Source organism: Chaetodon auriga, chromosome 8 (genome assembly GCF_051107435.1).
Source record: "Chaetodon auriga isolate fChaAug3 chromosome 8, fChaAug3.hap1, whole genome shotgun sequence".
NCBI lineage: Eukaryota > Metazoa > Chordata > Actinopteri > Chaetodontiformes > Chaetodontidae > Chaetodon > Chaetodon auriga.
In genome coordinates, this window is record NC_135081.1 from 19,674,552 (window position 1) to 19,700,160 (window position 25,609).

The 25,609-nt window shown below is 43.0% G+C and overlaps 1 protein-coding gene across 1 annotated transcript in view; it reads left to right on the plus strand.

The window, feature by feature from the left end:
- The window catches only part of crppa (CDP-L-ribitol pyrophosphorylase A), a 47,012-nt gene that overhangs the window by 6,688 nt on the left and 14,715 nt on the right, over positions 1–25,609 (plus strand). Inside the window, exons 4-9 of the mRNA XM_076737790.1 lie at positions 6,221–6,325; positions 7,239–7,284; positions 8,407–8,504; positions 14,177–14,254; positions 14,442–14,534; positions 20,847–20,978. Coding sequence (XP_076593905.1) covers positions 6,221–6,325; positions 7,239–7,284; positions 8,407–8,504; positions 14,177–14,254; positions 14,442–14,534; positions 20,847–20,978 — 552 coding nt within the window. The remainder of the gene's footprint in view (positions 1–6,220; positions 6,326–7,238; positions 7,285–8,406; positions 8,505–14,176; positions 14,255–14,441; positions 14,535–20,846; positions 20,979–25,609) is intronic.

Sequence of the window (25,609 nt, forward strand, 5' to 3'; positions counted from 1 at the left end):
TTAGTCTTGATCTGGGACTTAGGGACAACCAGCATAGCCCTGCCTGAACATCTGAGGCTGCGCTCTGGCTCATATCATTCAGTCATATCAGTGAAGAGGAGCTAAACAGAGCTGACATGATCCTGTCTTCTAGTATTCGTTAAAAACTGGGCAGCTGCGTTTTGTACTCGCTGAAGGCATGAGGTTGTTTTTTGGCTTAACTCTGAATACAATGAATTACACTAATCTAACCAGAATGATGCAAAGAAAACATGAACGACCTTCACAGGATCAGGTCGAGAGAGGGAAGAGAAGATTTTCGACATGCTCCTCAGTTGATAAAAACATGATGAACCTTGTTTTTCAAGCTCACTGTCAGATATTACACCCAGGCTTTTGGCTGCAGGTTTGACTTTCAGAGACGGGAAGCCAAGAGGTTGTAAACGTGGGACAGACTTTGGAGGACCAAATAGAATGATTTCAGATTTGTTTTCATTTAGCTGGAAGAAGTTTTGGGACATCCAGCACTTTATTTCTCACAACAGCTGATGGAAGCTGCCTCGCTCACTGGTTTCTGGTGGGACGTGCACTATTTTACCTGTTTATGTAACAGTATGACACGGGCCAGTGGCAGCAACAAGGGGCCGAGGACGGAGCCTTGAGGTGAAGTAAAGAGGTCAGAGGCTGCAGAGAGCACTTCAGCAGTGTAACTGAAGCCTAACACAAAATTTGAAAAGGTTGATTGCAGCTTGTCCTTCTTGTGGCAGACATCCCTTTGTGATAACCTGTTAATTAGACTCGTCCTCTCTTTGTCCTGTTTCCTCAAATGTAATTAATGGTGCAGTAAAACACAGGGGCACATAAAAAAAAACATGGATGTTTTTCTTTCGTTAACCTTGCGAGATAAGGCTCTTGACCTTGGTGGAATAAATGCAGCACATCTTAAAATCCAGTAGATGGCTGTAAAGTTAAATACTGACTAATGATAGCTGATTGTTGAAATGCAACAACTCCACATTACAATTCACATTCACTGGTACCAGCAGTCCTCTGGGGTCGTTTACACATGTAGTTTCTTAAACTGTCATTATGGAGCCCGATGAAGTGGTTTCATGGGAGAACTGGTGCAACTGTAACATCACTCTTTTCTCAAGCTGAAGTGCAGCTATGGAAACACAAATACACACAAACTATGCAATTAATTATACTCTTACTCACATCCAGATATGAAATTTTAATAGTTTTGGAAATATATCCAGACTGGTTGCGCATGCAGCTTTGCCTGTTGCACAGCATTGGCCTCAGTGGAGGTCTGCGCTCACTCATTAACAGATCATTCTGTGTAACTGAAGAGGTCAAGCAGCAATCCAGGATTTGTCCAGAGCACATGCAACCTAAAGCGTGATTTCTACAGCAGCTACAACAGCTGTCAGGATGCAGGCATGTGCTGCTTACTCCTGGTGTCAAACAATTGCACAAGAAAATCTCTCAAATCTCATGAAATGGTTGAGATTTATGCTTTAAGAGCTACACCACTTATGACAAGGTCTCTATGATCCTCATACATCATAACAGACCTTTACAGTCCTTCTTTGTTTGGCTGATGTGCCAGAACCTGCAGGGTGTCGCTGTGAAGAGCTTGCGGCGTGGGTGCTATCACTTTCACTCGGCCTCTGCTGCGTCTGGGAAAGAAATAATGCGTTAATATATTCCGCCACACAGAAAATTAGTCTGTGGAACAAAAGTGAACAAAGGCTCAGTGGGAAAAATGCTGAAAGGGGCCTGAAATTACATGGCACATTTAGGTGAATTGGGATTAGCAGTCACAGCAGTTGAGTGCGTTTTAATATGTGTACCTGAAAAATGGAAAGAATTTGTCCGCTGACGTAAACCATAAATGTGTTGATTCTCCCCTGAAAGCAGGGGCTTATTGCTAATCCAAGCCAACTTAACGTGAAATCTAAGTGGCAGGAGTTCGCCTTATTTATTTTTCAGGCACTTTAAGTTTGCTATTTCAAGCTTGACTCCATTAGACGGGTCTTCTGATAGCCACGATTTTGAAGGACGCAGCAAACTTTGAGCTAAGAGCTGAAGCATGCCTCCAATTGGAGCCCTGTTTGTCTGCAGTTATTTTCATTCCTGGCACATATAGATCTTCAGATTGCCTCGAGAGCCCTGTTGGCTTTGGCGTCGGCCATGTCAGAAAATGAGCTCACATTTGTGCCGCAGTGTCGAGGCCAGTCAAGTTGCAGAAATTAAGACAAAGTGCGGAGGTCTCTGGAGAAAAAGAGGTTTGGAGCCGATTGAGAGCGTGTTGTTGTTCTCCTCCTCTTCGATCTTTCAAAAGATAGGGCAAGTGTCAGGTTAGGACTGTAGGACATGCTCTTGAAATATCTGAGAGCTGCACATTTGTATCTTGACATCCATTGAGAGTAGAAGAACTTAGGGCTGAAAAGACAAAGGGGGAGACACTTTATCCAGTCCCCAGTGAAAGCTTTTGTACAGGGAGAAAATGCTAAAGGTTAAATTACCTGAAGACCGAGAGCGTATTCCTGCTGTAATTTCTCTGCTCTGTTCCAGAGTCCCTGGAATAAAAGACCCCTCTCTTTTATTGCTTGATAAAATATTACCCAGGTATAATCTCAGGTGGCATGGATGTGTCTTTGTAGTCCGGACTGTATTTTAAACCAAATGAGCTCATTGCCTCAATCCAAACTTCATGTGATCTACACAAGCTGAGCTTTCCCAGCTGTGAGTCAAAGCAAAAGTCAAAGTATAAAAATTTTCTTTGGCACATAAAGTATATGACCTAATCCTAATTAAGATTAGTTCAGGAAGAGAAATCACAGTCAGCAATAATTACGCAAGTGCGCGCAGTGAGAGCTGGCTGTCGCTTTTCAGCACTGGTTCCAACCCAACACTTGAGTTTTGGTACCAAATGATACTAAAAGGACGCTTTTTCTTATTTTAAAGCTGATTATCACTTTTGTTCCTGTCAGCTCTTTGGAGCATTTTAGCGTTTGCCAGAAGAAGCTGTTTGCAGCTAAACAGCTCTGATCAACCCACTGTACACTACCTGCAAAACAACAGACAACATTAGCGATGAGCTGTTGAACATAGTGGAACGTTTAGCAGCTGAAGGGCCAGATATTTTTCTGACGAGTTGGTGGAGACCAAAACAGAGCAAAAAGAGAATCACCTGATTGGCTTGGTTGGCCAAAAAGGATTTTAAATGTGTTTTTTTTACTTAACTTTTCAATGCATCAGAGGGGCTTCTAGCAAGACCTTTGTTTGAAGCTGCACGAATCAATATTTTTATATACAAAAATGGTCTGTGTGAATGTTAAAGATGCTTATAGTGACAAAACCACCGAGAATTATCAGCCCTCACCGGAGCTTTGTGTAGCTTTACAGAGCCTTTTAGCGCATTGTTTTGGCGTTCTGGCCCATTGACCATGATTCAACCACAACTAGCAGCAGAAGGCAGCTTTTTTCAGCAAAAGGTTCGGATAAACCAACTGCACACATCCTGTTAAGACTCAGTTAGCGACTAGCTGGTGAACATAGTGAAGCATTTAGCAGCAAAATGCATTTTGCACATAATTCCTTTCGGAGTACGCAGAGACCAAAACAGAATTAGAAGAGTGAATATTGGACTTGCATGTAGCCTCCACCAGCTAGCCAAAAAAATCAGTGAATTCAGCTTTGAGTAAAATGGTTATTATGATTAGCAACATGATTTTGAAATTGTTAATCAAAGAATAAGTAAACAAGACCTCAATATTTGCCAGGTTTTGATATTCAGTGCGACAGACAGGTTTTTGTCAGTACACATAAAGTATTGTGGTTTGATACCCGGACAGCAGAACTCCACATTTACATTTTAACCCCTCAAGGCCTGAACAGTGAAATTAGAATTTTATTTAGCTTTTAGATGGAATATTGGACCTAACAAAAACCAGGTGAAAACCACGTAGACATTATCGTGCACAACCTTAACAACTGGACCTGGGACTCCAACGCAAACATGCACGTCCACATTTGCTCTCACCCATGATTAATTCAAGTCTAATTAGCTTAATTAGGCTTTTGTTGTCTCTTGGCTCAGTATTTCCTGTGTTGTGATTTTATGTGAGCATTCCTCCAAACGGGGTTTGGCCTGCGCGGAAAGATTTTTCATACCTGTTGTATTTGTTTCTTCAGCTGATTATAACAGACCTGCTCCTCTTCCCTTTCAAAGCATTCGCTGTCACGCATGTTTTTGTCTAACAGGTAACACATTTCATTTAGCTGTTTTTCAAAGTCGGCATCAAATTTGCATGTGTAGCACTTCCTTCCAGTGAAATATACTAAAACCACATGATTTTACCTACTAATCAGCCTTGGAACTGTTACTTGACAAAGCAGGGAAATACACTACTGGAACAGTGTCAGACATGAAAGACATGAAAAGACATGAAAAGGGGCAGTTCAGTCAAGAATCCCTTTGTTAGTTAGTCATTAAAATGTATGATAAGATTAGTTAAAGCGTTATACTGTATGTTTGAATTAATTTAGATTGAGAGGGAGATGTAAGAAGATTTCAGAGGAAGTCGGAGAACATTGAGGATCCTGAAATGGATCAAGCTGCTCCACCCAGATCAACAGTTTTCAAATGATGCGAACATGAAGCAGCCGTGCACCTTTCCGACCAGACTTGTTTCCATTTCCCACATATGCAAGAACGACCATTTGTGTCGCGCTGACAGTCATACAAGAAAACACGTCACGTCTTACAGAACGATGTGGGAAAACGTCTTATTGCCTGAAGAAAGCAGCGACTGTTACAGTGTGCCAAAGAAAACAGCATCCTCTGAAGTGTCTGCTGAAAAATGTGGTGACGGCAGCTTCTGCTGAAAAATGTGGTGACGGCAGCATCGTTTTACGAGCCTGTTCCTCTTCTGTTCAAACACCGGCTCTGATCACGATACAGACTGAAAGGCTTCAAGACATTAAATCTCTCAAGGAGATGACCATATGTTGCACAGAACCAGATTATCTTCTCAACACCTGGACAACAGAAGAGCCGAACAAAAGTTACCGCTTTGACACGACAAATTTCAAAGCCGAAATTCACAGAGAACCTTCATGGTCTCCAGAAGATGACCCCTCTCCACTGTGGACTCTCCATGAGGTTTTTCCTTTGCAGCACCCTCAGACCAAAATCTCAACATTTGTATCTCATAATCTAATCGCTGTGAAATATTTACATCAGATTCAGTTTCCAAAAAAAAAAAACTTTAACCCCTGCTGTTGGCTCTAAAAATTGAGTTGAGTGGCTCTAGAAATTAAAATATTGGTCTGTCTGTTGGCTGTCAGTGGGTCCAACACTTCCAGACTGAAACATCTCAATCTACTGGATGGATCATCAGATATTTATGGTCCTCAGAGGATGAATCCTACTGACCTTGATGATCCACTGACTTTCTTTAGAGCCACCATGAAGTTGATATGTGTGGTTTTCAGTGAAATGTCTCGACAACTGTTGGATTAAGTGCCATGAAATATGGTGCATTCATGGTCTCCTCTGGATGAATTAACGTTAGCATTCAACCACTGCCCAGCTGGCGTTAGTTAGCTAGTGTTTGGTGGTGTTACTCAATACGATAGGAAAGCTTTAGATTAATTCAGAGCACATCTTAGAGACATTTATTTAAGCCTGGAAGCAAAACACACTGAATGTAATCAGGCTAGCTAACGTCTGCTGTTATCTGACGGTAGCTAATGGGTTATTAAGTATGTTGTTTTACCTTGAAATGTGACCCAATGTCCCTCTGGATTTTCACTGTCCATTGTCTTTTCTGCTGATAACTGGAAAGCAGAGAGATGATATTTCCTACATTTTTCTGACATTATCCTTTTGTCAATAGCATTTGAGCTTCCCAGCCTGGGAGATGTCAGAGGAAAATGGCCGCCGTAGTCTTGTTTATGTTTAAGTCAGTTAGATGTTACACCATTTTTAAATGGGGTTTATGTGATGGACCATTCAGCCCTGTAATGGTGAAATTGACATCTGTCTGAAATACACAGCATATTATAGATTATGGCTACATGTATCTGTCAGTATTATGTGAATCTAACAGGGCGTCCAATTGGTCGCAGCTCCAACGCTGCAGTGGAACAACACAGCGCACCAGAGTGGAAATATATTGTTGTCAACAACTGTCCTCAGCCTCTTGTCTCCTCTGTGTCCCCTCTGCAGTGCAGTGAGTCAGACTTTGAGTATGGCACCGAGTGTCTCCATCTGGCTCTGCAGTACTGTGGCACCAATGCCAAGCTCATCCAGGGTCCGCCAACATTGTGGAAGGTGAGCTCGCCAGGGGCCTGGTTTAGGTTGTGGATTTGGTGACATTTTGGCGAGCACAGCTGTGAGCCTGCTGCTGATTTATCATACGGACGCAAGCAAAGCTCATGGATTGAAAGTGAGAGGCGCTGGCAAAAGAGGAAGCACTAAGATATTGAATGTGACGTCTGGGATTAGCATGTAGCAATTAGCTTAAATGTAATGCTCTGTGCTTAACCCTCTATCAGATCATGTAACTGTCTGCCTCAAACAGCTACTTCGCCCCTGTTATGGACGGACATCTTTTTTTAGTTAGACTTGATGTTATCAAGCCAGGAGGATAGTTTTGGTTTTATGTCCTGAAGTTTGGAGTTTTCTGTCTCCACCCCACTGTAATGAACTCGGACAGAATTTTGTTTGTGGTGCACAGAGCATTGAAAAAAGGCATTTAAGTAAGATTTGAGGAACAGCTCGTCTTTCCAGCAACAACGCCCCGCTCGCTCCGGGTTATTCCGAGGGGTGTTCCCCGACCTCTTGATGTTGATGAACAGGAAGTCGTGACCCCACACCACAGGTTGGGCTTTACGAGTTCTGGGTTTCCCCTCTTCTCTTTCTGCCAAATAGTTCCATAATCTGTGAATCCACAGCACCCGAATCTATAACTAAACGTCACCTTGTGCACTCCTGTATGAGTTTGCTGCTTCTGAGGAACCAAGAAGATGAACCCACTTTGTCTGATAATAGATTCAAGGTCACAGTTTCCACCTTCAGCGTGTTTGGCTCGTGGGTTATTTTTCAGATGTCTCACAATCTTGACATATAAAACCAAAACTATCTGCATGGCCAGACACCTCTATAGGTAGCAAGTTTGGTGTTTTTTTGCTTGTTGTAATGCGGGTGAACTGATCCTTTAACACCAAGTCATTCTGTCCTCCAGGTAACCTACAAACAGGATTTGGCTGCTGCAGAGTCCATCATCAAAGGTGAGTTACCCTCTGTATACATCATTGCCTGTATGCACTGTGTAAGTCCTTTCATCTTCTCATACACACACATGAAGTTTCCATGTATGTTCCATGTGTATACATTGGAGGCCGAGGCAGTCGCTCTTCTCAGACAGCTTAAATGCTCGGAAATGAACAGGTAGGAGTTTTTGTCTTGTCTTGTTGGCAGGTTAGAGTCAGACTTGAATAGAAAGAAACAAAATGGCCTCTTGCTGACATTTTTTGCAGCATTGTTCAGCGTGGTTGGAACAGGGCGGCTGGAAGCAGCCTGTGAATACAACAGAGAGCAAGTCAGCACAAGACAGACTATCACAATCAGAAAAATGGAAATAAACACAGGCCTGTATCTCACCCCGTCAGCACCTGGACCAACAGTTACCTGTTTGATGATGACATAAGGTGCGCGGTGATTATTCCCAGAGCCTCTGATGTGAATGAATTCATTGTGTTTCTCAGAGACGACGTGGAGGAAAGTTCTCACGTCTGTCAGTGTGACAAACTGTCGAGCGTTTCAGGTTGTGTGTGTTTGTGTTTCTGTGTGCTCACGCACACTCGCATACGCTCCACACACCACAGGATCCGTGTGTGTGCGTGCAGGCGTACATGTGGCTGTGTGTATCCAGGTTAGAAGTGTGTGTTTGTTTGGACACTAGATGGCTTTTAAATGAGGGAGTCATACCGAACGTCCTCCGTTTCTGCCGCAGCGCCGTCATGAGTTGATGTTTTTCTCATCGTACGAATTGCTCATCGTCATTAATGTCATTTTGTTTTTGACCACAAACTCAGAATTTAGCCACAGAGCTGCAAAGCAGCCATTTCTGGTACCACTGGTTTCGGTTACTTCAACCAACCTCTTCAATTTGTTCTCCATTAGGGTTGCAACAGTATGAGATTTAGAAAATATTTGATGTTACATAATATCTTTGTTTCATGATGTCACAGTATACAGTATTACACAGTTAGGATTGTTTTTGTCCAGTGGACCTTTGCTGATGGTACCAGACTAATTGCTGGAAGATTTATAATTTGCTGTTTGTTTGTGTTCATGCAGGTGAACCTTCTCACAGGAATTTAAACCAGTGTCTTGTCTTTGTCCCTCAGAGACGCTGTCGCGGTCGGCCTGTATTCTCACAGGTGGATCTGCGCAGGCTGTGGCGCTGGCGGACGTCCTCCAGAAGGCCGTTGGAGCTCTCGACATGGTAAGAGTGTCACAGCCGATTAAAACGCTGGCTGTGTTGTCGACAGCGGTACTGAAGATCGTCATGAGTTTGCCATTTTTATTTTCCTCTATCTCCCTGTCACCGGACCGCCAGTCCCCCCACAAACTCGATGCGAGCTCCACTTGGGTGGCCCGGCGGTGAGACTTGCCATCTGTGGTCAGGCCTCTAATGGAGCCTGTCTGGGACATCCACTCTCTGCAGCTTTCCTCCTCCTCATTTTCTCCCTCCGTCCCGACCTCCACCTCTCACTCCCCTGCATGCAGGAGAGCAGATGGCAGTCATATTTCCTGTACTGTGGGAGTTTGCTTGATTAATTGAGTGTTTAGTGATGAGTTCTTACCTCCTCCTCCTCATCCTTCTACCACCTCTGCTCAGTCCGACTTGACAGGCTCCCAGTTTCCACCATAGATCATATCCCTCCCTTTCACTCTGAAGCTTTTTGTGGGGGCACGTCAGATTCCCATGTTACAAACATCCTCCATTTAATTTGTAAAATTGTTCCTAATAGACAATGGAAAACAGTATCCATATGTAAAACAGCACGTGAGTGACGGTCTGAGATATTCGGTCCGACAGCGCCGACCACGCTGAGGCTCCTCATGTGAAATCCTCTCCTTTACCTCAACAACTGTTGGGTTTCCCTTGAGCAAGCCTCGTAACTTTTAACTCCAGCGACTTCTTGCCTCGCTTTGAAATGAAAGAAGAAGAAAGGATGTCACAGAAATGAGCTTGGTGACTACAAATGGGCTGCAGGTTTTGGGTCTGTAGGAAAGAAAAGCTTTTGTGTAAGGCTGTGTTTAGAACGAGGAAGCGATGAAGCGAAATTGATGTGTAAGACAGACAAATTAGCCCGACAGTAAAGGTGTGTAAAAAGACATAAGACAAAAGACATAATATTATGACCATCTGTACAGCCTTATTTCAGTATAACAACATTGCAACAAATACTGCCTCATGTTCTTTTGTTAAAGGAATACGCTGTAAGTTTTGAGAATCAAATACTTTTAGGCTTAAAAAGACGAGTCGCAGCTCTTGAGTCATTTCATACACTCGTACTTTGTCCGATAGCTAAATGCAGTATTTCATTGTCGCTCTCTGTAGCTCAGAGGCTCTTCAGGAAGTTGCATATTTGGCGATTTATTGTCAAGCTGCAGAGAGAGGAGGATTAAGCTGACAGACGGTATGAGAAGCTTCTGTCAGTACTTTGATTTGACTTTTTTCTGGCCATTTGTTTTCCAAGGTGTTCATTTCCACTCACGGCAGAGGAGACACGAACCCCTCACCCTTCAAAAAACATGGCCCTCCTCCACTTTTACAGTTTGAGCTTGTTTCTCTAAAATCTCTCCAACAGTCTCTTTTTACTGCCCAGCTGCTGAATCTCAGGTGAGAGAAGAGGAGCTGATAAAAATGTTGTTGTGCTTATCTGAAACACCTTCACTTTTGTCAGGAGCTCACAGAAATTTACAAGCAGAGCCAGTGGTTTGTGGGCTTTCTTTGCCCTGGGTTTTGCCTCAGAAAACATATTGAACTGTTTATTTTATTTACGGATTTTTTCCTGAAACTAATGATGCAGTGTGGGATTGAGACAGAGCAGATATGTAGCTTTCCCTTTTATGTTAGAAAACCTCTGACTTGACCCTGAAATCAAACCCACGCACTTGACTGAAAGGGGTTTGAGCTGTTTTTCCCGCTCCTGTATAAACTGCTAATGGAGAAACAAAGTGACGACAACGTAAAGCAAAAGTAAAGCCTGAAAAGAGAGGAGAGAGTTGGATCAACACCTCTCTGACACAGATTTTATAGGCCTCACAAAATGTTACAGGGCTTTTTATTGGATCACATGAGATTACACAGGTGTTTGCTATATTGTTTCCATCCCTTTATGTGCTTTTATTTCATGCCCATCACCTGTTCCCCTTTTCCAGTGCAGACACCCAGGCTGACAAATGGCCCACACATGGCTTCATGTATAGAAACGTGTTTCCTGGATCATCCTCGTGTGTATATATTCTCTGAGTGTAGCTGTTGACGGTGCGAGGGGCCGGCGGAGCACGCCGCATTACGTCTTTCCGTGTTCCACCTTTAACCATCTTCCTTTAAACTTGCTCCAAGTCCTTCATCAGCCGGTGTCAAACGGGCGGATCTCGCTGTCCGGCGCTGGACCGGGCCCCAGAGACGGATTGGGGTCGGTATCAGTCTCCTTGGATCGGCTGATTGGAGCCATTCCCGCCCGCGCTCAGGTGGCCGGTGGGGCTGTGTTTTTCCGGTGAGCGTGTTCGGAACCAGATACATCCTTTTCAGGGAGTTTGGGAGGGAGGAGGAATGGAGGGGGAGATGAAAGGCGAGTGGAAGGAGCGGAAGATGAAGAATTACCTTTGTCCCAGTGCCATTACGTGAATCTAATACAGGGATAAGCAAGACTGGGCCGCCCAAGCTCAGCTGTGTGTGTGTGTGTGTGTGTGTGTGCGCACAGGTGGAGGATTTGGCAGTATGTGTGAGTAAGAGGAAGACGCTCACAGTAAGAATGTGATTAAGGGATTCTCTCAGCAGGATGTTTTCGGAGAGTTTCCATTTGATGCAGTTTAAATCCCGGCTTACAGAGAAAAAGGAAAAATTGTCAGTTGATGTGAAATTTATCCAGAAATTAATCTCCTGAAAATATTACAGCAGGAAGCATTTCTCTTCACCTTTGTTTATCCAGGGAAGTCTCAGTGAGAGCAGCCTGTTCAGTCACAGCTGGACGCCGCCCAGTACGACCAGTTTGTCTTCTGATCACTGAGCATCAGTCTGGGGTTCAGGGCCTTGCTCAAGGGCTCCTCAGTGGGATAAATAATTGTGTAACTGTGACCAAATATCAAGCATTGTTGTGTTACTGTGTCTCACAAAAGAAACCAGGATGTTTTATCGTGCCAAAATACTAAATATCTGCAGAGTTGAACCTTTTTTTAGCTGCTCTTTCCTACTTTCATCTTTTGTTGTGTAATTGTGAGCCATGAATTATTCAAACATTTGGCTTCAGTGATTTTAGAACAAAGGCTGAAACCCAGACGAGACGTTTTATGGGGACCCGAGTACACGAACGAGGAAAGAAGTATTTCATTAAAAAACTCTGCTGAATCACCTCCCCTGTATTCTCCTTATCGTGAATCCTTTTATCTTGATGTATGATCATATCCAGTCCAGATCAAAGATCCTCACACTCATGTATCAACTCAGTGAAGGTTTTTAATGATTAACCTCAACCTGTGAGAGGGTCTGTCAGTTAGGCAAAGAGCGAGGAGACAAACCGCAGCAGGAAAAGAGCTTTTGTGTCTCTGTCAGCCGCTGATAGCGATAAAAAAATTATTCTGATTGGTCTCAGTTTACCAAGTTTACCTGCCAAATGCTTTTTCAGATTACTGACTCGACCTCTTAATGTGATAAACACGCTGTTATTATTTATATCAGCACTAAATGTGGCTGCAGCTTTTTTTCTCTTACGGTTAAAATCTCTCTCTGCTGCTCTCATCAGCCAGGAACCTGAAATAAAAACAGAAAAATACTTATCAGGATCAGAATACGTCATTGATCCCTGAGGGGAAATTGGGTGAGTTGTAGTCACTCCAATTATGCAACAGTAATAAAATAGAAAAAGGAAGTAAGAAATATGTAAAAATATGTAAGAAATATGTACAATATGCAGTATAAATCAACCACAAATACAAAAGAATATGAAATTTGTAAACTTAACATACATTTTTAGGATGGCAGTGCTGCTCTGTCTTTGGTTGAGATTGAAATATCTCACCAGCTTTCATTTTAAGCAGACATTCATGGTTCCCAGATGATGAAGCTGACCAGTTTGGTGATCCTCTGACTTTTCCTTCAGCACTGCCATGAAATTTGGTGCACGCATTCATGTTCCCCTCAGGAACTTTCAACTAGCCTCATCATCAGGTCACATCAGGTTAATTTGTCCACTACTTTGATTTATGACCAAACTTCAGCTTCAGCCTTAACTGTGTGTGTGTTCAATGCTAATTAGCTAAATTTGGCATGCTAGCACACTTATTGTCAGGGCGTTTGCATTCTAATGTTAGCATTTAGCTCAAAGCATCACGCTGCCTAAATACAGGGTCACACAGTGGCTGAAAACACTGAGTCCTGTTTAATACCACCATGTGTAACGTTTGCTGAATACCAAGTCGAGAAGAGTCAGCACTGTCGGTTGCACAGCAGTATCTATCTAAAGCTAGTTAACATTAGCTAACAGTCGCCACTGTAAGCTAACAGTCATACCAGACCAAGTAAGGCTTTAGCAGCAAAACCCCTGACTGATGCTTCCCTCAGGAGATGGTGGCGACCCAAACAAAGCTATAAGAGAGTGAATATGTAATTTACTTGTCACGTGGCCAGAAACACAATAGCACATGGATGCTATTGCTGCTCTGTGATTACTGGATGTCATAAGTGTAGTGATACACCTTATTTCCACTTAGCCATAACACCCAAATATCACAGCTTCAAGTATAATTTTTATTTGGATTTTTAATGTTTAAACACTGAGTTGTTTTAAAGTCGACCCATCTTCGTTTAAAACAGTAAATTCAGTGTCTTCTTTCACGCGTTTAAAATTCATTTCAGTGGGTGGCTCGCTGCTGTGCTGAGCTCTGAAACGTTGTTTTCCTCGTGTCCTCGCAGTGGTTTTGGTCGGCGAGCCTCTGCGGCTTCTTGGCTCTTCAGGCCATGCCTAAATTTAAATAAACATTCCTACTCTGGGATTTCATGCCCAACCTGGTTTAGATCACGTCAAATTTTTTAAACCCGGCAAATCTGCATTTCGGACTGAAATGATTTTCCTCCTGAAGCCATGGGCAGTTATCTTTCAAGACCAATTAACCCTCCGACATATGTTTCCCATATCCATTTCACATTTCCAATTACCTTCTGTTATTTTAATGGGTAGAACAACTGTATCTCAATGCCAAACTCAGACTCTGGATGTTTATTTCTGTGTTTGTTTCCTGCGTGTGTGAAATTGTAGTACCAGGCTGTAATTAGAGGCACAACAAAGATGAATGTAGAACGGACACGGTGGACATGGCGTGCTATCCGGTTGCCTCATGTCACTCGTGTGCCAAGGCCGAAACTGAATGGAAAGATCAGGACCTAAATGTCCTGGTTCTTTGAGCAAAAAAGCTTTTACGATTCTTGGACGGAGTCGGTCTTTGACTCAATTTGCAGCATAATGAAATTTCAGTTGGCTCGCGTCTGATCGCTGTCCCCGGCTTTTGCATATGACAGAATTTTCCTGCCAGTTCAGACGTAAAGTAGAGCCCAGTTTCTTTTTTTTTTAATCTCTTCCATTTGTTCTAATAAGCTTCTGATTGCAGATGATGGAAATAAGCCACTCAGCTGCGTACTCCCCGAGCGTATTTAGATATTTGTCTTATTCCTTTTCTCTAATCACAGAATCATTCGTGGCAGGAAAACAGGTGGTTTGTACTCTCACACTAAATGATTGAAGAAGTGGCTGAAACAAAAACCAGGAGGCTCTTGACCTTTGAGCACTGAGGTCAATCACATCAGCTGCATTAGGACTTGGGTGCAGCAGCGCTTTTGGATCCTGTAACAAGAGGAATATTTAACATTTGCGTATCTCCGTCTCGCAGGAGCTGGATATCATCCCAGATCTAATGGGAGAAAACACCAGGTATCTGTTAAAGGAGTGGAACTTCATCCAGGTTTCTGTAAGTTCCCATTTTAGCTACAACTTTTCTGAGAAATGAAAACATGTCCATGTAAATATTCATGATGTGTTTTGGCCAAAGGAGTGTGTAGATTTAAAAGCTTCTGACATAGTTCTTATTTTCATGGACTAAGATTTTATCTTAGCTCAACAGTCCTTGTCTGGTTTTTGATTTTCCTGGTCTACAGGTCGACCGCTCTTGCCTGTCTGAAGTGGAGGCCTTGCTGACGGATTTGGAGGCAGCGAATCGGGCTCTTCTCCACCCGCTGGTCATTATTTGGGTGAGCTGGCACATGAATGCTGCAGCCATTATTTTACAAAAAAGATTTAAGACCATTGTAGTGGCTTCTTGAGGCTGTAGGTAGGTGCAGCGGTGCTTTGAGCCAAATGCAACATGCTAACATGCTCATAACGCGAATGCTAACATGCTAAAGTAATGCAGGTGTAATGCTTAGTTTAGCGTGCAAGCATGCTAATATTTGCTAATGAGTGCTACACACAAAGTACAGCTGAGGCTGATGGGAAGTTTTGTAGTACTGCACTGAGTCTGAAGTGTTTCGACCTGATGCTGGCTCTAGAAGAAAAGTTAAGGGATCACCAAAGTGATTACAATTCACCCTGAAGGGGATCATAAAGATCTGTTCCAAATGTCGTGGCAATCCATCCAAATGTTGGTGGTTTCAGTCAGAACCACAAAGGTGAACCTTGCCGTGGCTCCAGATGAAAAGTCAGGATCAAAGTCTCTAAGATACGTCACATGAGGATCATGAATGTCTGTGCAGAATTTCATGGTAATCCATCCAATAGTTTCAGTCTGGACCACAGTGGCGGACTGACCGACACACTGTGGCTGCGTTCATAAAAGCTGTGTTGTTAGAATGACTGAAAATCTGTCCGACACTCTTCAGACTCCAGTCCTTGCTGTGAGTCGGCTGTTTGTTGTTGTCTGAAGGACAGATTTGTAAACCAGTGAAGAAGAATGGCTCTCGCGAATCGACTGCACAGCAACTCTGACGTGTAGAGCTACAAGGAGAAACGTAATTTCTTGAATTTATAAAAGCTGTTCTCAGCTTTTTTTTAACTTGGCTCAGTGGACAAGAGCTTGTTAATGAGGCCAACAGAAGCTGGAAAGCCTGTTCTCGATTGTGTGTTTTAACCAAAAAAACCCCGACAAATCCAGTGTAATGAGAGCAAATGTCACACACATTACTCAATTAAACTGCTGCCTTGATTTGTGTCCTTCCAATAAAGCTGTAAGTCCACACACAGCAGCTTTCATTAGTGCAGGATCGACTGTCTTTGTCACGCCTGAACAAAGGCATCTGTGTAAATCTCATACTCATTACTTCACTTGCTCTTCTGTGATTTTTTTTTTTTAAGATTATGGCTGTTGTGCTCAACTATATCAGCTGTTTATAAAGCACAGCAGGGATTCAGCCTCTACAGTCACCTTGGATGCAGCAGGAACAGTGGTTTCTTGGAAATAACCATAATGATTGGTGATTAGTACGAGCAGTGCTGTAGTGAAAACAGTTGAACAGACAAAGAAAGAAGTTCACCTGCTCCTCCCGCAGTGTTTGTTGACAGTAAACAAAAATAACACAAAATAGTAGATCAGCACTTCCTTCTGACTGGTCCCTGAACGCAACACACACATAGTGGCTACATAGCGACCGATGTGTCATTGATGACATCCTTCAGGGCAACAGCAAAGTGGATGCAGAGTGTCGCATTTTCCAAGAGAAATGGACAAATGGTTATTTTTTAAAAGGCTCCAGTGATGAAAAAGACTCACCTCGAGCTCGGAGCCTGCGAGGATAAAGTGAACGCTCTTCAGTGGTGTTTGGATGCCCAACGAGCAGCTTTCACACACCACATTCTGACAGAGAAGAAGAAGAAGAAGAAGAAGAAGAAGAAGAAGAAGAAGCTGGACCCTCATCCAGAAGAATTCGTGAAGGTTTTCCTTGTTGTTGCTGTGGAGCTGCTTGTACCAGACAAAGTAAAAATGTTCCAGAGTGTCTGTTTGTCTGGAATAATTCACAGAGATGAAGGAAAACTTGACGTGGAAACTCAGCGAGAGCAAGTTTCTGTGTGATTTGGCCTTGGTGGTGGACATTAGCAAGAACCTCTCAGAGCTCCAGCAGCTTCTCAGCTCTCTGCGTTCAAACGTGAAATCATGTGAAGCGAAATTAAAGCAGTGGAAACTGGAAAGAGGGAACACTGAGCGTGTTCCTGTTTCTTCAAGAACAAAAGAGAAGAAATGTGCTGGTTTCAGGACGTGAAAAGTAAACAAAGGAACTGAACATATTTGCTGCTTAATGTGGAACCTGCTGATTGACACTGAGCTCAAAGCTACAACAACCTCCCTCTGCTCCATCTGTTTGGAACAACCTACCACTGAACGCAGCTCTGCTCAGAACCGACTCCTGCAAAGACTCAATTCTGCTCAAAACTGACAGACCCGAACCTGGAAAACCAGCTGCGAGTAGCATCATCAACATCATCATCATCATCACTACCATCTGTCATGAGACGCCTCGCCAAAGAGAAGCAGCTCCAGCCATGGCGGAGGTTAGTTTGATGGCCTTTGTAGGATGTTAGAGAAACTGAAATGACCCCTGAAATGCATGTTTGTGCAAAGGGAGAAGTGTCCTAAAGGCTTGCAGCGGTGGAACATCAGGTTTACATCAGACCTCGAGTCTCCTTGAAAATGGACCCTGATGTCAGCGAGTGTATAAAGAGCTACTGTAGGTCTGTGTGTGCTGGATCTCAAACACGTCTCGGTATCATTTCCCACACTCTGAATGAACTTTTCTTCGCATGTTCATAAAAACAGACATCTGGCACAGGACAGATTCGGTTTCTTGGAGATACGTGCACTACAGGGCACGCCGAAGCTTTTCTTTTTTCGCGCTTGTAAAAACGTCACCTGTATTCCACCTCGGGTACCTTGATGAGCTCTGTAGCTGTTAGGAAACCCTACACCTCCCAGGAGAGCGCCGCAGCTCGGCCCGGCTTACTGTTACCTCGCTTCAAACACCAACATCCACCGCGAACAGAGCAACGCCGGCTGAGAGCTCCCCGAAGGAAAAACCTCAAACAAACTGATCAAATCTGCCCCAAAATGCCTTTAAATATTTGCAGGGAAGGCCTGTTCGCCCTCTTTAAATTTGGAAAATTGACCTCTTCAACTAACACACAGAGCGAGTGCCAAAACAAGTCCAGGTAACTAGAAAGAAATAAACTAGAGAGGCCGACAAGATGTCACGCAGCATTACTCCACTGAAGCCCGGCTCTCATTTCTCAGAGTTTTTAATGAGACTGGAACACACACACACACACACACACACACACACAGGGATTTACACATGTAAACGCAGTCTGAAGCTGGATTTTGGAGGGATCGACCACACCAGAACAAAAGCATGTCAGCTGCCACATGATTCTACTCTACTCTGCTCTACGCTGTTCTTTTATTTGTCTGTTCTGTTATTTCTCTCTCCAGCTGATGCGGTTCTACTTTATTGTGCTCTATGAAGTTCTACTTTGTCCTGTTCTGCTCTGCTCTGTTGTCAGTTCGACTCCAAACTGTTCAGTTTTAATATGTTTCGTGTTGTTGTACTCCACTCGACTCTTTTCTATTATACTCTTTTCTGACCTGTCTCCTTCTGTTCTAGTTTATATTTCTCTATTCTTCATTCTGCTCTTTTCTATTCTACTTCTATTCCTTTTTTCTCTTACTGTTTAACCTTTCCTGTTCTGTTCTGCTTTATTAAGTCATTAAACTTTGTCATTTTCATCATATGTACAGCTCATACAGTATAAATATACACACTAATAGATAAAAAACAATAAAGATAAAACAGGACAACAAGTGTTTAAAAGTAGATACAGGTGTACAAAACTTCTGAAAAGTAATAGAAATCTAAAAGTTTCAGGGTGACTAACGACCATGTATATGTATGTGCAATATAATGCAAGTTAAAACAAATCATGAGAGCTAAAATAATTATGATGAATCAATCAACAGCCCTTTTGATTGAACTGGAATTGTGATAATCAGTCATTTAAGTCATTTATCAAACAAATCAACTGCTAATTCCAGATTCTATTGTTGGACTGTTGCTTTTCCAACATTTTATAGACTAAATCGTTAATTTAATGCTTGTTTTTTCAATTAATTGATAAATCGAGTTGCAGCTCCACAGATTTCTATAATACATGATGTAAATTATCCCAAACTGACAAACTTTACCAAAGCAATGTCCATTTAAAAGAGGAAAACGGTCCATGACTATAAGGGATCGCTCACAGTCTGCTTCCCCTCCTTGTCTAACCTGATTTCATGGTCACGTCAGAATACGTGTCAACCGGGAAGTTGTGACTACGAGAAACGCGAAGCAGCCGCCGAGTTTCACGGCTGTAAGAGTTGACTCTCAGTTCACCGCCAGTTCTTTCCCACCTCTTTTTTTTTTTAGCACATTGTTGCACGTCCACCCCATCGTTTATCACAGGTTTGATCACATGGTAGTGATCAGCAGGGGGATAATTGAGTTTGAAGCGTAGGCGGTGGCCTCGAGGGCAGTCATCCCAGCAGACCTGCCCGGTGGCCTCAGGTAGACATCAGTGCTTTTAGATGGCAGGTCCAAGATGTTAATGTGTGTAACTCAGTCAAGCAAATCAAGTCTGCGCGACCGTTTGATGGAGGTCACTGTTTGAAAGTAAAGACCGAACCTCCTGTTGTTGATATTACCTCCTTATGTCTGCCACACGTCTGACTGAGGCCTTCTACACTTATTTTTTATTATATGGACACCACAGACGAGGCTTTCTCTGTGACTGGCAGCAATACGTGTTTCAGGTCACTGTTCGGATTCACTGTTGAAACTAAGTTGGAAGGATTACAGTAACTCCAAATAAACAAAATTAATCAAAGAAAAGAAAAGAATTTTAACACAGTCGCTTTGTTTCAACGATATCTGGCTGTTGTGTAAGATCAATAATGGACTTGGCCAACGAGCCTTTCTTTTCCTCCGCTTCTCCATTCATCATGTCATCGTCGTTTAAGTTGAGTGTTTGTAGTTTTGACCTTCTTCTGCTAAAGTCAGGGAAGTCCAAGAAAAACAGAAACCGGTCAACAGCTTTCACTTTGTGGTACAGAAGCTGAAAATGCTTGCAGTTACTTTTTTAATGCCATTATTTTGAAGGTAATCATCCTTTTATTAAACAGAAGATCGTTTCCTCTTATTTAATTAGACTGATTGTCAGAGATGAGGAGAAGCTTGCCAGCATGCATAGATGTCATCTTGACCACAGCAACTGATTTAAGCTGAAAACGTCAGATCAAGGAGTTTCCATTATTGATCAACGCATCAGAATGATCCATCCAGTTCATGTGACATCCCGCCACATTAGCTACCCTGTAATTTAGTTGATAAAAACCCAGCTCACACGTGGAGATGCTGCGGATGTCGCTGAACGGTGACGGGCTTTTACGTCTCTTTGTCGACAGTAAAATGAGACTGTCTGCTCTAATGATGCCTCTGATTATTCTTCTCCATAATTATTCCATGATCTTGAGAAATCAGCGTTTAGTTGTCATGAGATTGTCACGAGAAGACAAGCTTTGTTACCTCGAGATAATGAAACGATTAACTTCCTCGAACAAGCTCTAATCAAAGAGCAGAACGTGTCCTGTGGATGCATTTCATCGCACTCTGCTCTCTTTTTTTTAGAGTTAATCACCCCTTTAATCACACCAGTAGACCTGCCTAGTGGCCTAATGTAGAGAAGTGGTTTTAGTTTCAGCCCCAAGACGTTAATGTTTGTAACTCAATGAATATTAAATCCAAGTAACTTCATTGTTTTGGCTTCAAGAAGGTTGCTACACCAAATGACATAGTTTTGATGGTGTCGTTCACGCCGTTGTCCTTCTGCGTGTGTGTGCTTCAGACAGTCGGCACAAACATCACCTTGGCATCAGTTTCAGCGTTCTCATATGAACCAGTGGCCTGGAGGTCGAACAACTGCTAATGTGCTGAGTAATCGTTCTTCAAGCCGAGCCTCAGCTGATGACAGCGAACATCTGATTGATATTAAAGTTTAAGTGTAGTAATTGCAGGTTTTGAGCAGACGGCTCGACACGTTTGAAACGATCCTCCTCATAATTGCCGCAGTTTGTGAGGATATATGATAAAGTCATTGTGGTGAATAAATCTTAAGTTTCTGTCAGTGGGACGGTGATGGAAATCGGCTGAGCTTTGGATACTCTTAAGGATGACACGGTAATGTGAACCAATGTGTCTGCATGGTGCTCTAATTGCACAAATAAACTCCAGAGGCCCTAAAGATTTACAACTGAATTAGGGAATCATTATGTCCTCAGACAGGTCTGTGTATCAGCCACCCGGTGTTTACTCTCCCTGAACACGGCCTTAAATAAACAGGCCTATAGAGTTGCAACATGTTTGAACGAATGCTTGAACAATGAGCTGTAATTGCTCCAAAAAAGAGGCATAATTGCTGTTCTGGTAAGAGATCCTTGCTATTGGCAAGAGTTTTCTGATTGGACGCGGTTGCCTTTGTTTTGATAGGTGCATTTGAGCGCTTCAGACGAGCTGTCCATCAGCGGGAGGGCGGCAGAGCCAGCAGCTATCATGGACCTTGCCTCGGCAGCCAAGCTCCGAAATGTCCTCCTCTATGGCATCCAGCTCCATCAGTCAAAGGTAAGCTCTGGGTACTGCCCATCTTCTTCGTGTTTTTCTTTTGTTTCCTCTAAAGTGAACTCAGAGTTCCTGTGAATGCAGATTTAAGAGAGGCCAAACAAAACAGAATGGGAAATGTCTTTTAAGTGTCTCGTTCCAATGTCTTGTCATGCTTTTACGCTTCAGGCGAGGTTGCTGTCTTTTATCACACATCTTCATGTGAGTGTGTGCGCACTCTTAAACAGGCATGTCTTCTTTTTGTATGCGCGAGCGGAAATAAATGTGTGCCCGCCAGTGTGATTGAGAGGGCGGGATGTCAACTTTTCACCTTCCGCCATGTGTGCTGCGCGCCATTGTTTCACCTGAATGTCAGCGGGATGAAAAGGATGCAGAGGTGCTTAAGGTCTAAAGCGTGTAGGCCGAACCTCCACGGTTAAGCTGCGTGTCAAGGGAATCCACTGCGAGGCTCGCCAAGTGTGCGCTGGAGTCATCAGGGTGGATGCGGTTGACCTGAAATCCATAACTGACTGCTCAGTAATTACAGGATTATATAAAGTGGAATTATTCATCCAGCACAGTGAGAAATGTCAGGATTCAGGCTACCAAAGCCGTCAAGTCAAATCCCAACTTTTGGGCCAGATGTGCAGGGCAAACCTAAGACAAATGTTGAATATTCATGGCGTTGTTGGCCCTAAATATGACATCCGTCATGATTTATGTTCATGACTGACTGCAGCAGTGCGATAAATGAGGCTTCTTGGCAGCTGCATCACTTCACAAATCATTTGTAAAAGCCTCTGTGCCTGAGGCGAGGGGATGTTTGTGCAGGTCGGGTTTATTCACTCCTGCAAAAAGAAAAGGTGAACCATGAGCCGGAGGAGGAGGAGGAGGAGGAGGAGGCCCGGTCTTCTGTGGTCAGTGAGTCGGCATCACGTGTCGGGCCTTGACATCACGCTGATTAAAACGAGGTGCTTTGTGTTCTTCAGAGCGGAGCATGCAATACGCTGCTAGCACACATATGAGTTTGATTCAGCTATCGGATGTTGGACATCACGGTTTTCCCCTGAATTATGGAGAATAATGCTGTTAATTAGTCATCCTGCTTCAGCTCCTCGGAGACAGCAGAGAAGGGAGTGGACGGAGATAATGCGTGTTTCACCATGATAGAATGCTTATCGTTATTAGACAGTGGAACAACATGATATAGAATATATAAATCACCGTTGGTTGTAATGAGGATAATTCCTCCCAGATGGCCTTATTCATGTTTGTGGAGACGCCTGCCAACACTTCCTCTGTCAGCCGCGCAGTATATATGAATATTGCTCACAAATTCAAAGTTTGTTTTATGTATTTGGCTTTAATAAAAAAAAGAGCTGACAGCAGGCGGTAATGCACACATAGTGAACATTTTTCAGGCAATCAGGCTGATTAGAGAAAGATGCGTTAAATCTATGCGGATGGCTTGTGTGTTCTTAGAAATGCATTTTTTGTTGCTCTGTTTTGTTTTTGTCCTCAGTGTTTGTTGATTTAATGAAAGCATTAAAACCATAAACATCTGAAATGACGCCCCGACTATATGAGCGATTATGCAACTGATTACCCGGAAAAACTCGGGATCCTTTGCCATAAAATTCAGCGTTTTTCAGAGATTTTCAGCCTGGTCACACGAAGGTCGGCATGTTGTGTTTTCCCCACAGCCAAGTGGCCTGGATTACGTTTTCTCTGCGAAGGACGGTCAAGTTTTCCTGTTTGGATGTCTCAAAGTATCTCTGTAAGGGAAGCACACTGAAAACATTTAGCTAAGCTGTTTTAAACACATGTTCTTCCTGTTTGATTCGACAGTTCACTCCGTTTCAATAAACATTCAAACATTAATAAGATGTTCGCTCCAATGTAGCCGTTTATCTGCTTCGCTTAAGAGAAGTGTTTATCCATCGAAATCCAAGTTTGTGAGAGTGTGTAGGTTCACATTTTTTACTCATTTGTGTTTGTGCGCTTACTGTTCTGTACTCCATTCAGCACTGAGTGGCTCAATGGTCCACATCAACACAAAGTTCAGGTCTCTGATGGAGTTTATGGAACTGTGTTGTTTGCTCCATCATTGTACACACAGGCAGTGCAGGAGCAACGACATGGCAGGCTGTGAACTTTACAGAGTCTCCTCTCAAAATGACTGAAACATGAAACTGTGATAGGAGGGTGAGGCCGGGTGGCAGGTGACGAGTGGAGTCTGTTCAGAGCTCCGACGCTCTCATCTCCAGAGCCGACTGTCAGTGAAGTGGGTTAAACTGGTGCTGATGGTGGTATGACGTCCACCACTGACGTCCAGTGCGACCAATTGTTCTGCTGACCTCACTCAGCAGAACGTCAATCCAGCAGGAGAGACGCTCCGTGGTGAGCCAGGACGTCATGACTACAACTGAACTAATGAGGAGACACACTTTTATTTCTCTGACTGTGGAAATCTGATGTTTTCACGTCATCACGTCATGTGATGAACAAAAGCATTAAATCTAATGAAGACTGATACGTTTAGTTTGATGTGGGGCAGGTGAACTGACACTGACTGGACAGAGGAGTGAAATATAGATTTTTCATAGCATCAACCAATTATGGCAAGCGCATGGCAAATTAACTCAATCAGCTTCAATCAGTCATCATATTGGTCTGAAGTTCTCATTCTGAGGATCCTGATGTGATGCAGCCCAAGACCAAACTGACTGCAGTCACCACAGTGGCATCAATACCAACCCCAAAGATATAATTGCTGAGGTCTCTCTCACAACTACAGCAACAGCAGCTGCAGGTGAAACAAAAAACATCTGAACGATGACCGTATGACCGCTGCTGAGGTGCTCTCGAGGAAAGTACTTAACCCTGAACTGCTCCGGCGGAGCTGCTGAGTGGCCAGCAGGTCAGACTGTGTTTGTACTGGCAGCTTCCAGGCTGTGAAAGTGTTGAGCTGCATCCAGCAGGATGCTCAGCTGTCCTGGTTTAAAAAAAAAAAAAAAGTTCCCAAAAAACTAAACAATTCTGTGGCTTTGAGAGGATACATGCCAACTCCGTCTTATTTCACTTTTTAAATAGTTTAATTGTTTCATGCTTGATTATCCACAAATAGCAACCAAATTATGCATTTTTGGAAATAAACTTAGTTGTTATTATTTTTTCAAGTGGTTGGAAGATGGATGACAGTCTCATATCTGTGCATATGAAGTATGATGTTGGGACCTGGACTCAATTAGCATAGCTTCAAAGTAAAAAAATATACCTGCCAACACTTATAAAGGTGGTTAATTTACATAATGTGTCTCATTTGTTAAGTCCATAAACAAACACAAATATAGAAACAAGTTGTTTTGTTTGGAGTTATAAGCCTTAGCTAAGCTAAGATAAGCTAAGCTAATTGACCCTTGCTCCACACTTAACACACATGTACCATTTGGTTAAGGTTCAGGAGGGACCGTTCTCTAAAAAAGTAGCTTAAGACATGAAAGCTGGGCTGTGTCCTCACCGCCACAGTCACGCATTATTTTACAGTCTATGGATATCTCACTGTTTCCTGCATTTGTCCTGAACTTTGAACACAAAAGAAGAAAAGCTACAATGAGCCGAATTCACAGGCTCATGTCTAATAACAAATATGTGCATGCAGCACTTACTGAGATGAGGTTTTAAAGGTTGAAGTCATCTCGCAATAGTAATGCTTCAAATAGTGACGCTTATCAATAAAAAATGAGTAGTTGAAATATCAGGCAGCCATTGTAGAAAACTGAACTGGGTAAATATTATGAGAAATGTGCTCAGTTGTGACCTGGCATCAGTGAGGCTTTGTGTCAGGGAGTGTCTGCTGAAAGCTAAGAATAATATTTGTGCAGTCAGAGAAGCTTTCTTTTCTGGATTTAACGGCAAGCTTCAGAGCACCATTACTGCGACATGCTGCCGGTATGCAGTACTTGAATATTTGAATCCTGTAAACGTTGTATGAAAAAAAGAAAAGTTGAGCACATCCTATTCCCACGCCTCTTTTTTCAGGCAAAAGTCTGAATGTGATTTCATTTTTCAATGCAACTAACCAGATCTTACGAACCAGACGAAGATTAAAGTTTTAATTATAATCCAAGGTTTTGACATTTTCTGATGCCCTCACATTGCCACCAACAGTTAAACAAGGTATGACATCAATTCTTCTTTATTCAAAGCCTTGTTAAAGATTATCTACTATAAACCCAGAGTCCTCTTTGTTCCTCCCTAAATGATTTCATCCTCTGCTCTCACTGCTTGTTGTCAACTGCACACCAGTCAGAAGAACAACTGTGAGAACATTTAAGTGTCCCTTGCCTCTCATTATGCCTCACTCTGAGGAATTATTGGACGCACCCACCTCTTTTGAAAAGCACGGCCATTTGGCTAATTGAATTTTAACCTTTGACAGTTCAAATGCATGAGCACATGGAATTGAGTTCATCCCAGAGAAGTTGGGAAAGCGATCCACCTCATCGACCTTTACTGATGTCTTCTTGGATAAAAAGTGGATTCTCTGAAATGAGGCCTGACTGCGGTTTCACATTATTCAGTTAACGACCGACCGCTGAGGCACAATGCGTCCAGCAGCGTGTCGCCATGTGTGCCACTTCGCTTCGTCGAGA